The following is a 12,766-nucleotide window of genomic DNA, read 5'->3' as shown; positions in this document are numbered from 1 at the left end:
TCAGTTTGCTCATTTTGCACAATACCAGGGGAAAGTATCAACCTGATTTTACCAGCGCCCCAATGTTGAATCTGTAAAAGTTCCCATGACTGGCTTTGGCTCTGCTTGCTACTTATCCGCCACCCAATCAGTAGTCGGGAAAAGCTTCAAAAGGCGTTTCCTGTCCCCTTAGGATGTGAAGCTTGCTTTGAGGGGATAGGAGCTAGAAGAGGAGCTGCGCTCAGCAGGTTCCCCTCACATCCTTTCTCTGCTCAGGGCACAAATCAATTCAGTCCCCCACTTATCACACGTTTGCAGTGAGGTGGGACTGTGACAGGTTCAAATGTGAAACGTTTTAATAACCGAGCTAGTGGCGATCGGGAGCTGATTTACCGCCTGGTTCATGGTGTTTTCAGGGGGTATCCGTTCGTGCTGTTCGGGGGGACACCGTGGGTCTTTGCTACAAAACAAAAGCCCTGGAGGAAGGAAAAAGCAACACGAAGCGGTAAACTGGAAGTACTGCCTCTTACTCACGGGAGTTTTGCAACTTTTAACTAGAAATGGTCGGCAGGTTGAACTTGCCAAATGTATGTGAAGCAGATCCACTGGACATGAGCTGCAGGGCTGAAAGAGGACTTGACAGCCCGGACTCTGGTTTACCCCCGAGCCCGAGCCCCAGCGCCTGGCTGCTGCCTGTTTGTGCGGATAAAGCCGGAGGTGCGAGCCCAGTGTCTGAGGACGAAGGACGGGGCTCCCTGGTAGGTGCTTCTACTTTCTCACTACCTGCTGATTGAAGTTAAAACACATCGGACAAGACACAGTTTAACATGGGAGACTTTTAATACTAACAAGTGGGTGACTAATTGTGTCCGAAATGGAAAAAAATATTATATCTATTAGTTTTTGCTACAAATTAAATGTATTACATTTAAATGAAAGCTGCTGCATAATGGAAGTCTGAAATTGTTGCTCTCTGCCCGTCGGACCATGCACACTGATTTTCAGTATATTTTAGTTAAATTATATTTTGGCATTTGTTCAGAGTCTTGCTGCATGTTCTGATCAGCTCGAGAATGTGGGTCACTTGAGCATCGAACTGGGTCAATGAGAACTTAACACTGTTCGTTCCTTATGTGTGGACTATGAGGCTGATGTTTGCATTGCAGGTTCCAGCTTTACCCACTGGATCTTTCCCACAGCTGCACCCGTTGTCTTTTGGGGAGGGCATAGCACTCGATCCTTTACCGCCAAAGGAAATAAGGTGGGTTTTCTTTGCAGAATTAGACCTGCTGGAGGAGTCAGGATATGCTCTTGTAATGGCATATCATGAGGACATGTTTCAAGACTGCCAACAACTTCAAAGTGGGAACAATTTGTGCCATTTGGGTGCACAGTAGTTTCCTTCTATTTTTTTACACCAAATAACACTCCCTCCTTTCCCTCCTTCACAGATACACCTCATCCGTGCACTACGAGTCTGATCGCCATTTCATCCAGGACGTGGCCCTGCAGCCATGGGGACTGGGCCTTGAACACTGCAGCCAGACTATCATGGCCGTGCCCCACAGCACATGGCGCCACTACAAGACACAGCTGGATTTTCAGCCTCGCCATCGTCCTCAGCGATTCAGGAGCACCACTATCGTCTACCCCAAAAAAACAAGCTCTGTCTACACCACAGAGCTGAGCTACGACTGCCACCGACTCTCCAGGCGTTTCCTCTCCAGTGTGGAGCTGGAGGCGACTGGCCACAAAAAGCTACCTCAGTGAAAGGGGGTTGCATGTGGCTGGGGACACACAAGGGCAGTCAGTCTCTTGGACTCAATTCTGTGGTTCCCCTAAGGTTGGCTGCCACTGACCTGCTGTGTTGTCGTTTTACAGTTGGGTAGCATGTTTATATTTATACCCAGATGAACAGAAAGCATCTGTGCTGTGATGTTACAGGTAGCAGAGATGACAAGAGAACGGACGAATAGATAAAATGATTCTATTCAATATTTTTATATACTACCCATCAGTTCTAAAAGAGATAAAAGAGATTTTACACGTTGTTACCGTACATTGTAGGTTTCCAGGAGCTCATTATCATCTTTTATTTGTTTTAATTGACTGTAGAATTGTGACTCATATTGACTGAGATGAGAATGCTTATTTGTCCTCAGCAAAGACACTCTCTTCATGTCACATCAGATTGGTCATGTATTCAAATTGAGTTTAAATTTGAAGGTGACCTCCCTCTGATCATAGAGTTTACTTGGAATAATCAAAAAGCCAAAAGAAGAGAGTACCATTTGAACGGTTAACTTATGCTATGGTTTAAAGCCACTAGCATGTAAAGGAAGGAAAGGCAACTTAACAAGCTGCCTGAATTTAGAGGCATGTTGAGAAATCGCTAACTTATTCACACTGTGCAAATTATGTGGTGAAAACACTTAACGCATGTTCAGTTTCTTCACAGGATCTTGCATATTTTCCGCACATTAGCACAAGCTAAGCTCTTACCAAGCCTTTTCTTTGGCCTCTGTTTATGGCTGTGATTCATGATGTATTAGATAAATGTTGGTAGATTAAGAAAACTTTTCCATTCATTGTGACACGTAAGTTTAAACAAGCTGAGTAAGCAGGTAGTATTGATGGATCGTGACTGTGGGTTTTACTGAAAAGTGGAAAGTGTTTTTGATATTACTGGCTTACTAGTCAAAGTAACAGGCTGAATTCCACTGTTATCACTTACTTTGGCTTGACTTGGGTTGGGTTGAAATTGTATTTATTCTGTTTAAATTTTAGGATCTGAGATTTGATAAGCTTATTAACGGGTGTAATCCACAGTAATTCCAAGAGATCGATTTAAGATGCCCTACGTGCATTATTGATGTATCTTTTGATGCTTGGTTTATATTAGTCACTTATTCAGTGCCTGTTTGAAATAAAATGTTCAGTAGTTCATCAACAGTGTGTTTTTTAAGAGGCAGTGCCCATTCCTTTTGAAAGACTGCACAAAACAGCCTTGAGTCGTCATCTGGGAAACTGACAGATAAACAAACTTTGACTGCAGCAGTTGCTTGTGCACATCCTCAAAATGATCATGAGATGTGATTTTCTTCACTTAACCAAGAAGGAAAAGGAACCTCATGGCCATGCTTTGGCTTACCATACGAGAACAGTTAAGTTCCTGGTTCCGTTTGGCCACATGTAAAAGCAGCTTTGGACAAGAACCTGTAACCCTCATAGTAGCACCATTAATTGTGTGCAACATTTTCCCACGGGAATCAGTTCAATATCTCAAAAACTGCAGTAAAGCAGTAAAGCACTGCTTTACACCTAATAGAGCCAAACCTTCGCAAAACCAGCCAAACGATTATGCCTGTGCTAATAATCTGTTGAGTATATCCTCTCACAATGCCCTCTAATACTGCTTAGATTCCAGGTGAATTGTCCCTTTTTAAGACTATAAGGTGAGGTTTTTTCCTTGAGCTGGTTCCGGGCCCTCTTGTGGCCGCAGAGGAAAATTGCTACAGAGAACTTATAAAGTTCTGCATAGATTGGCGCTACACTGTAGATACACTGAGTAATGGAATTATTAGAGATAACACAACTTGTCCTGCTTGTGATGATCAAATGACCAACTTATAATTATAATAAAAAGTTTGCAACATGACTGGCCTTTGGTCATTTGCCATAGGAGTGTCCTCCACCACTGGAAGATGAGCTGAGGAACACAGAACCGTTTTGTAACACCCCCTGATATTCTTAACAGATGCCTAACCTGACCCATATCAGAATATACCTAGATTCATTTTTGATATAAAAGTAAAAAGAAATGGGCTAATCATCAATCAATCAAATTAGAAATTCCCTTATTGTGGACATTGTATCTGTATAACATTTTACTTGAACATGAATAATTTACCTTTATCCTACTGATCCTGAAGGCTGCACTGTACGACTAGTCACGACGTAATGAATCAATACCAATAACAGCCGACTTATATTTTAAGATATGATTATAATATGTCTTTTACCGCATTAAGTAGTTACAGTTAAAGTCTGATATTTATAGTAAAACAAAATGAATTGAAATAATTATACAGTTCTATGACGTATGAGGTCACAGTTCACAAATCCACGCCCACTTTTCCCCTCATGGTGCACCGATGGCACGGAGTTTAATGCTGTTCTGGAGTTAACCCAGCTATGTTTACGCATCTCTGTGTGACAGCGTGTCGTTTGTTCTCATCTGTGAAACAATAAAATCGGACGACAGTACTTATTCTTAACCGAAATTTTACTCTTTGCTAATAAGCTAGTTAGCGTGTTGAGCTAGCTGGCTATCAGTGCTGCCCATGAAGACTAATGAAAACACCAGTGTTATGGACATGTTTGAAAAGGGAAAGGTCCTGAAAATATGTGCACCAATGGTCCGATATTCAAAGTAAGTGTCGTTTCTTATTATGGAAATATAAGTCATACACAGATCTTTTATTTGTTTTGTTTTGTTTTTGCAGCACCGGATAAGCCATATTAAAACTTTGTATTATGCGTATAACGTTAAGTAATGAGTTATCGTCTTTTCCTGTATTAAGTGTCTCATCAAAGGCTAAGTTGATGAGATTTACTATCCAAATATGACATGTACCTTGGATGTAGCTACCATATACACCGATCAGGTATAACATAATGACTACCTGTGGACCATCCTATGCGGACAATGATCCGCTGTGGCGACCCCAAGGTGGCCAAAGGATTTAAACCAGCTCTTGTTATAGTGCACTCTATACCACTCTACTACAACTCTACTACCCACTTCCAACTCATTAATACCACATATTAGAATTATCACCTTTCTGACAACCTAGAAACCTTAAACCTTTTAAAAGTAGAAGTTATGACAGAGCCACTGTATTGGATTGTGTTATAGTGTATAGTGTTTCTGTGGCACACTGTGTTTATTGAAGTCTTTTTTCCATAGACTTGCATTCAGGTCCTTGGTGAGGAAATACAACTGTGACATCTGCTTCACCCCAATGATAGTTGCTGCTGACTTTATGCGATCTGTCAAAGCCAGAGACAGTGAATTCACTACTAATGAATGTGAGTATCAATGTTCTAGCATGTGCTGTAATACCATACCATAATGGTTTGCAACACGTGATGTGCAGCTTCTTTACACTAATGTTTAAGTCTTGGGCGTTGGTAATTGCTTTGTTTATTATGGGTATTGTATTGTCTTATTGCCCTAACTTTGGGACATGGTATGACTGGGTTTTGACTTCCATTGTTTGTTTCTTCTTTTATCTCCTTAGGTGACCGGCCGCTAATTGTGCAGTTTGCTGCCCATGATGCTCAGACTCTTGCTGATGCAGCTTGTGTAGTGGCACCTTTCTCAGATGGTGTTGACCTCAACTGTGGCTGTCCCCAGAGGTGCAACAACTGCCATTAGTCCCTGATGCATTTTGGCCTCCAGCCGAATTTTATTAGTCACTTCATTTTTTTTTTAATTTCATTTAAAACTAAGTTTGTTTGGCTTGAAAAAAATGTTATTTCTAATAATTTTTTCTAGTGTTTTAAATATTTATGTGGTTTAACCAGGCTGAATAATTAGACACAACTCTATGACCAAGCGCATTATTTAGTTATCTTTATTTTAGGTTGTTTGGTTAACTTTGGTGTTGTGTTTTCAGATGGGCTATGTCAGCAGGGTATGGTGCATGCCTCATCAACAAACCTGAACTTGTGAAAGACATGGTCAGACATGTCAGGAATCAAGTGGACAATCAAAACTATACAGTGTCCATCAAAATAAGGTAAACAAAACTGAACCTGTTTGACAGCATACTAGAGCTGGAACAATACATTTGTGAGGCTGCTAATCAGCCTGAGTTAACTTATTACAAATTTATCAATAACTGTGTACAAATGTAAGGCACGTAAATCCACCTAGAGCAGGCCTATTGGTTGTTCAAGAAGGAGAGTAATGAGGGAGGCCATTAAATCTCATATGACTTCTCTGAAGGAGTTACAAGCTTCACCAACTGTGATGGGAGCGACTACATTTAACTTTTGCCCTGTTTTTTTCCAGCCGAAGCTTTATGGGAGGGTTTCATATTAAAGCATCATGCTGGTATGTTTGTCTGCAAGAGGCCCCAGATAATTTGCCAAGGTAGAGGGTAAAATGCAGCAAAATATAGGAAAATCCTGAAGGAAAACCTCATGTAGTCTGCACAAGAACTGCATCACTCAAGAGGAATTGTTTTACAGCAAGATAACAACCCCAAGCGTTTAAACAAACATCACAACCAACACTGTCAATGTTCTGCAGGGCCGAGTCAGAGCCAAAACCTCAGTCTAATTGAGAAGATTTGAAAAGGGCTGTTCACCCATGATCCCATGTGCAATCTAACAGAACCTGAGTCTTTTGCAAGATTATGGAAAAAATTGCAGTTTTTAGATGTTTAAGTCTGACAGCCCGATTCTCATATCACTGTAATTGCTTATAAATGTTAATCTACAAAATACTGACATTAAGGGGTTAAACATATGGAATCTCTTAATTTTACTTGGACATAAGAGCCTTTTATTAGTGGGAAAAAGCCTAAATAAATCAGCCAATATTCAGTAAAAATACCAGGAATATTAAAAGTTGAGTACTTTTTATAGGCACAGTATATTATTACTTTACAAGAGATTTACCTGTGTCATATTACATGTAACATATAACCAAAGCCATCTTTGTTAAAACCTGGGTCATAACTTAATTATAATAAGATGAAATAAATTTACTCCACCCATAGAATTCACAAAGACCTAAAGCGGACAGTGGATCTGTGCCAGAAGGCTGAATCAGCAGGTGTATCATGGATAACAGTCCACGGCCGTACAATGGAAGAACGTCACCAGCCAGTCCATTATGATGCTATTAAGACAATCAAAGACAGTGTATCAGTCCCTGTTATTGCCAATGGGGACATAAAATATCTCCGTGATGTGGAGTCCATTCATCAGCTTACTGGTGTTGATGGTAAGTTTGTTTTTGGCAATAATACATTCTTGAACAAGCAGATGTGCAAACTTTTCAAAGATACAGTAATAACTTCCTTTTTTATTTTTTATTTTTTATTTTTTATTTTTTTAGGTGTAATGGCTGCACGGGGGTTGCTAGCTAACCCTGCCATGTTTGCTGGCTATGAAGAAACTCCTTTGGAGTGTATATGGGACTGGGTGGACATCTCTATTGGGCAGGGAACTCCATTCACCTGCTTCCATCACCATCTTATCTACATGCTGGAGAGAGTTAGCTCCCAGCCTGAGAGAAAAGTTTTTAATTCTTTATCGAGTACCTCAGCTATTTTAGATTACCTTCAGAACACATATGGATCAGTAAATGAACTGGGGACATGAACATATGGAAATGTGATATTTCTAATTTTAACATATATTTCATTTGTATGCCAAATAAACCTGAACAACTATAGCTATATGCCTAATATCTGTTTTTCTTAATACAAACTGAGGCTTGACGTTTTTTTGCCACGCGCTTGTGTTTAAAAGGTTTAGCATGTAACATACGATCTTAACTAGACACCCACACATATTCAAAAATTAAGTTTTATAAGTAAGACAAATGAATACAATACTACATTTTCAATGTCATAATCAGATAAAAAGGAGTAGGAAAAAAATATATGATACAATTATACAACCAAATTTAGAATTAATTTATGTGTAATATAGCTTAAAAGGCAAAGATCACTTACTGTGCATTTGAAAGGTTTCCCTTTCTTCAAGTTTGTTATTCATAATCTACACTCAGTACCCCATAAAGCATTTTAGGAATGTCTGTACATTTTTCAAAAAGGAAAAAACTTAAATATCACATAAAAATCATAATAAAGTATTCAGATGCATTACAGTTGAAGTTTAGCTAAGGTGCCTTCCATTTCTCTTGATTGTGGCTGAAATGTTTTTACACCTTGACGGGAGTCTACCTGTGCTAAAATACATTAATTGGACATGATTTGAAAAGGCACTGACCTCTCTAAAGGCCTCACAGCTATATCAGCAAAAGCCACGAGGTTAAATGAACTGCCTGCAGACCTTATATATAGGATTATTGCAAGGCAGAGATTTGGAGAAGGCTAATAAAATTGTGATGCACTTCAGATTCCCAAGAGCACAGTGGCCTCCATAATTCTCAAATGGAAGAAATTTGGCACAACGAGCACTCGTCCAGCTAAACTGAGATATTGGGGGAGAAAGGCCTTAGTAAGAGGTGACCAAGAACCCAAATGGTCACTTTGACTAACCTCCAGAAATCCTGTGTAGAACAAAGTTTCTCAAGGACAACAATCCACCAATCTGGGCTTTGTGGCATGAAAGCCTGCTTGGAATTTTATATGTATTTTTTATTTACATTTTTACTGGTTTTGATGAAACCCAAGATTTAACTGCTTGGTCTTAATAATAAATGTTATGTCTGAAAGAAAGCAGGCACAGCCTGTCAGCTGCTCAATACCATGAGAAAAATTATGCCCAATAATGGTAAATGATCTGCTTTATATTTCTGCAGTAGAAGTCAATGGGAACAAATAATTACATGGGGTTTGCTACTTTTTTTAAAGGAGTGGACCGGAAGTTATACGTCAATTACTTCAAGTCAGATATGTCAGTATTTGTATTTAAAAAAGAGGAGGGTGTGAAAATAAAAATCAGAACAGACCCCTAAATTTCAGTTTACTTTTGAACCTTTTTAAAAAATTACTAAGCATATGAACGCTTGATAATGTAATGTTATTTTGATGTTAGCTTGATTTTGAAAAACTAGCCACACATCTAGCCGGAAGCTAGGCGTTTGTTGGAGCCAACCAGGCTGCAACAGGAAGAGCGAAGCAGGCTGACGAACTTTTCTCTGGTTGTTGTCAGAAGTTAGCTAAAGTTACTGTCTTTTACCCAGTTTTGGGCCGTTTTTTTGGTAAGTTATCTATATTTATGGGTCAGCTCTTACATGAACCAAGATACTTGCTCAATTTCTATGTTAAATGCTTTACTAACGATCTAGTTCGCTTTTTCAAGACTCGAATGTTGACGGGGCAACGTTGCAGGATTTATGCATTTGAGCGTGTAAGATAAAAGGAGCGGATTATGTTTTAAAAGCGGTTTATAAAAGTTCATTTCATCAAGTAAACATAACATCACTAACACTACTGCTACTTGGCGCGTGTCGCTTGTGATGGCGCTGTGATATAAGGAAAGCTACTTAGGCTAAAATACCGTTATTATTTAGCAGAAACCTTAGGTAACCGTGAACATTGTGGTTAATAAGCATAACATATATCTGTATATGTTTGCTTTGGGTTTTTTGTTTTTTTTTAAACAGGCTGCTGTGTTTACATGCAAAAAAAAGTTAAACCAGGTAGTCAAGCTAGCTCTTTTGTACAGACGTGGCTTTATGTTCTTTATAGTTGTGTGTGTGTGTGTGTGTGTGTGTGTGTGTGTCAGTCAGTACATATTATTGTATAAAATATCATGTCTCTTTGTCAGGTTATCTGTCCTCAGTAAAGATGACGCTGCAATGGACTGCTGTGGCCCTGTTTCTATATGTGGAGATTGGCATCCTTGTCATTCTCTGTTTACCCTTCATCTCTGCCAGAAGGTAAGTATAAGTCACAAATGATCTTACAGCGTGAGGTGTGTTTATTATCTTGATGTATACAGTCCTGCAGAAAAGTTGCGGCTGTATCATGTGTAGGGTAGTGTTTTTACACACTGCCTTACTGTAATTGCTTTTGCATGTGTGGTTGCAGGTGGCAGATTATTTTTCAGCTGAGGATCTGGAGCTTTATGGCCAGGTTCTGGAACAAAGTGTTTCTCACCATGATCATAATACTTATTGTTCTTTTCCTCGGTAAGTGTAACGTCGGGTGTTTCAATGTTTGAGACTTTGTGATTTGTCAACAGTAAGCTGGGATGAAGTCTGGGCAATTTGGTCACTGTAACAGAATCAGGGAATGTATTGTTCAAAGCTTAAATCTGAAGGCCACGGTTTCTGTAGTAGATGTTGAGGTATTGCAGGCAAAACGTTAAGATTGAAATCTTTATGAAAAAAGGTACAGAGAGAAAATCATGGCATGTTCTCCTTTTCTTTAGACGCTGTTCGTGAAGTAAGAAAGTATTCGGTTAAAGATTTTGGCACAGATACCAAGCTGCAACCAAACATGTTTGACCACCTGCACATGAAGCTTTTTCGATCCCAGAGGAACCTCTACATTTCTGGCTTTGCTCTCTTCCTGTGGCTGTGAGGCTTTGTTTTCATGTACCGATACTGTACACAAAACAACCCTGATAATCAATATTGAAAATAAGTGAGATGGATCCCTAGAGTGTTTTGTGCTTTGAGACCAGTCTTACTGTAACCCCGGTCTATTTTTGCAGAGTAATGAAGAGAGTGATTACCTTGATTAACCAGCTCGCATCAGTATCTGGGACTACAGCTGCTCTGCAGGCACAGGCTGAGAATACTAACCAAGTTGCCAAGAAATTAATGGAAGACAATGAGCTACTGAAACAGGTTACAACTATAACATATATCTATTAATTCTAGATAAAAATACACACTGAAGAGATTAATAAAATACTACCGTTATTCATACATATGTGCTAAATCGTATGACGTAAAATTCTCCTAAAAATTAAGGTCTTATACAAATATTAGTATGTACTTTTTTAAATTCACTTTATAATCACGAGTAAAACGTCAATAGTATCAGGTGCCTAAATATTACACAAGTTTCTATTAAGACCAATTTAAAAAATCCCAAACAATTCCTTTAGAGAGTTAGCGTTACAGTTGGCTAATAAAGAGATGCATTACCTTTTCTTTGTTCATGTCATAATACATTTCAGACTCTAATGGAAGGGAAGGGTGATAAGGCAACTGCAGAGGGCATGGAGTTGTTGAGAAAGGAGGTGGAGAAGCTGAAAGAACAACTGAAGACCACAGGAGTTGGTTAGAATACATGTCCATTATTAACAAACTTATGTCATTTTAAGCTTGTGTTTAAAAGTTTCCTCACTACACAAAATGTGACGTTGAACTGTAGCGTGTTGATGTGGTGTTCCCTCTTTAGCCCTGAAGAAGTCTCAGTCAGAGGCCGATGTAATGAAGAAACAAACTGAGGGCCTCGCCAGGGAGTATGACAGACTGTTAAAAGAGCATCAAGAGCTCCAGGTAATGCTAACACCAAAACAAAACAGCATGATAATGACTTGGGTCAATTGCTAATTAAACAATCAAACTAGTGAACACAAATAAGGCTTAGTACCTGTTTTAAGTCATGATCATTTATATCTTTATTGAACTCATTCAAACGTACAAAATGATGGTGATAAAAATAATAGCATCAGTGTTCAAGTTATTGGTTTAATCAGCTTTGGCATTCTTCCTTAGAATTGCTTCAGCTCAGCCATATTCTTAGGACACCTGGTGTGAATGACCCTCTTGAGCTTGTCCCATAGCATCTTTATGGCAAAGCAGTCCAGGTCCAGGACAGCTTTCCAGCCCCTATGGAGAGTAGCCGCAGTACCCAGTCATCTCCATTTATAGACAATATGACTGTGTTGTCAGCTCTATTGTCATTTCATTGATTGGACTCCAGGTTTGCTAACACCAGCTGACATTTAGTGACATCAGACACCTAGGGTTAACATTACTTTTTCTACCATCAATTTGTATGTTTCAGTGAAGTGTGTTTAAAAATGACATAAATGTTTTTGACTGTTCTATTATCTTAGAAAAAAGTTTGTTAAAATATGTGACTTTGGTGAAGGTCAGATCTTATTAAACGACTAATTTATGCAGAAATCCAGGAAACTGTTTCTCTGCATCTCCCAATGTAAGCGTTTAATCTTCACAAATAACACAATATCTGACATTGTCTTTCCTTTTTTGTCCTTTCAGAATCTGCAAGATAGTGGAACCAAAAAGGAAAACTAGTCATTTTAAAAGGAAAGGTTAAAGGTTAATTAATGTTGAATAAAAAGCTTAAACGTGTTTACATATTTGCATATATAGCCTAAACACAGGAGAACCATTGCAAACACATGCTTTAACTCCATATAACACCTTGTGGCACAGTGCATATCACAAAACCAGGGCTGGCTCCTCTGAAGCACAGGCTTTGGCATTGATGGGATTTTTTTTATCAGGCACCAGGCTGGCTTAAATGGAATGAGTAATAGCTGATGGTATTCTGCCTCTGCCTGGTGCGATGTGACTAAGAGGATTGTCATTTCAAGTTCACACACTATCAGGCAGATCAATTGTGCATTGAGAGTGGAGAGAATTCAGTGGGGTAGCTGACCCAGGTCTGATCACACTGCACTTAATATGTTTAGGAAATATGCAATAATTGTTTTATGGTTTGTGTCATTTGTTTTAGCCATGTCCACAGTGTGGTGTGCAGGATTTGGTGAAAGCTAGTGCAAGCTATTACAGTGGGAAACCGCTAAGAATGTATGTTGATACTATAGAGTAGTGTCTTTATTTCTGTATGTGGCAGGGAAGCTTGCTGAATGTAAGTTCAGTGTGTGCATGCGTGGCTGTGAAAATATATTTGCATGTACACTTGCACTTAGACAAATCATCTTTACATGTTTTTGTGGTAATCCAACTTATGTTCTATATTTTAACCTAAGTAGTTAACAGGTGAAAATGTCAGTGTCCATACTCAAATTTTCTTTTGGTTTCCTCCTAAATTTTAAACATTTTGATGAAATCTGCTGTATCATGTCT

The 12,766-nt window shown here is 39.0% G+C and overlaps 2 protein-coding genes across 3 annotated transcripts; both read left to right on the top strand.

The window, feature by feature from the left end:
• The first annotated feature begins 117 nt into the window (after positions 1-117).
• On the top strand, positions 118-2,925 carry rflnb (refilin B). Its single transcript, XM_067506577.1, has 3 exons — positions 118-737; positions 1,146-1,240; positions 1,431-2,925. Exons 1-3 carry the CDS (start codon positions 540-542, stop codon positions 1,747-1,749), a joined length of 612 nt encoding a protein of 203 aa, XP_067362678.1. The 5' UTR covers positions 118-539; the 3' UTR covers positions 1,750-2,925.
• A 1,158-nt stretch (positions 2,926-4,083) lies between these two features.
• Positions 4,084-12,071, top strand: LOC137128489 (tRNA-dihydrouridine(20a/20b) synthase [NAD(P)+]-like). 2 transcript variants are annotated; one of them, XM_067506576.1, is made up of 12 exons: positions 4,098-4,411; positions 4,949-5,070; positions 5,283-5,400; positions 5,661-5,783; positions 6,771-6,997; positions 9,517-9,628; positions 9,780-9,880; positions 10,123-10,270; positions 10,408-10,543; positions 10,879-10,981; positions 11,103-11,203; positions 11,933-12,071. In XM_067506576.1, exons 1-12 carry the CDS (start codon positions 4,323-4,325, stop codon positions 11,966-11,968), a joined length of 1,416 nt encoding a protein of 471 aa, XP_067362677.1. In that variant the 5' UTR covers positions 4,098-4,322; the 3' UTR covers positions 11,969-12,071. The 2 variants fall into 2 exon arrangements, with proteins under 2 accessions (XP_067362676.1, XP_067362677.1); XM_067506575.1 differs by lacking the exons at positions 9,517-9,628; positions 9,780-9,880; positions 10,123-10,270; ... (2 more) ...; positions 11,103-11,203; positions 11,933-12,071 and adding an exon at positions 7,112-7,450 and having other exon boundaries at positions 4,084-4,411.
• The last annotated feature ends 695 nt before the right edge of the window (positions 12,072-12,766 follow it).

The sequence above is a fragment of the Channa argus genome, chromosome 6, assembly GCF_033026475.1.
Source record: "Channa argus isolate prfri chromosome 6, Channa argus male v1.0, whole genome shotgun sequence".
Taxonomy (NCBI): Eukaryota; Metazoa; Chordata; class Actinopteri; order Anabantiformes; family Channidae; genus Channa; species Channa argus.
This window is presented reverse-complemented; position numbering and strand designations above follow the sequence as displayed.

Bases quoted from the DNA above. Each gene is read 5' to 3' on its own strand.
- LOC137128489 (XM_067506576.1), top strand. From the start codon at position 4,323: ATGAAGACTAATGAAAACACCAGTGTTATGGACATGTTTGAAAAGGGA. The intron at 6,998-9,516 runs GTAAGTTTGTTT...TCTCTTTGTCAG, and splicing joins TCAGCTTACTGGTGTTGATG to GTTATCTGTCCTCAGTAAAG. The intron at 11,204-11,932 runs GTAATGCTAACA...TTGTCCTTTCAG, and splicing joins AAGAGCATCAAGAGCTCCAG to AATCTGCAAGATAGTGGAAC.
- rflnb (XM_067506577.1), top strand. From the start codon at position 540: ATGGTCGGCAGGTTGAACTTGCCAAATGTATGTGAAGCAGATCCACTG. The intron at 738-1,145 runs GTAGGTGCTTCT...TTTGCATTGCAG, and splicing joins ACGAAGGACGGGGCTCCCTG to GTTCCAGCTTTACCCACTGG. The intron at 1,241-1,430 runs GTGGGTTTTCTT...CCTCCTTCACAG, and splicing joins TTACCGCCAAAGGAAATAAG to ATACACCTCATCCGTGCACT.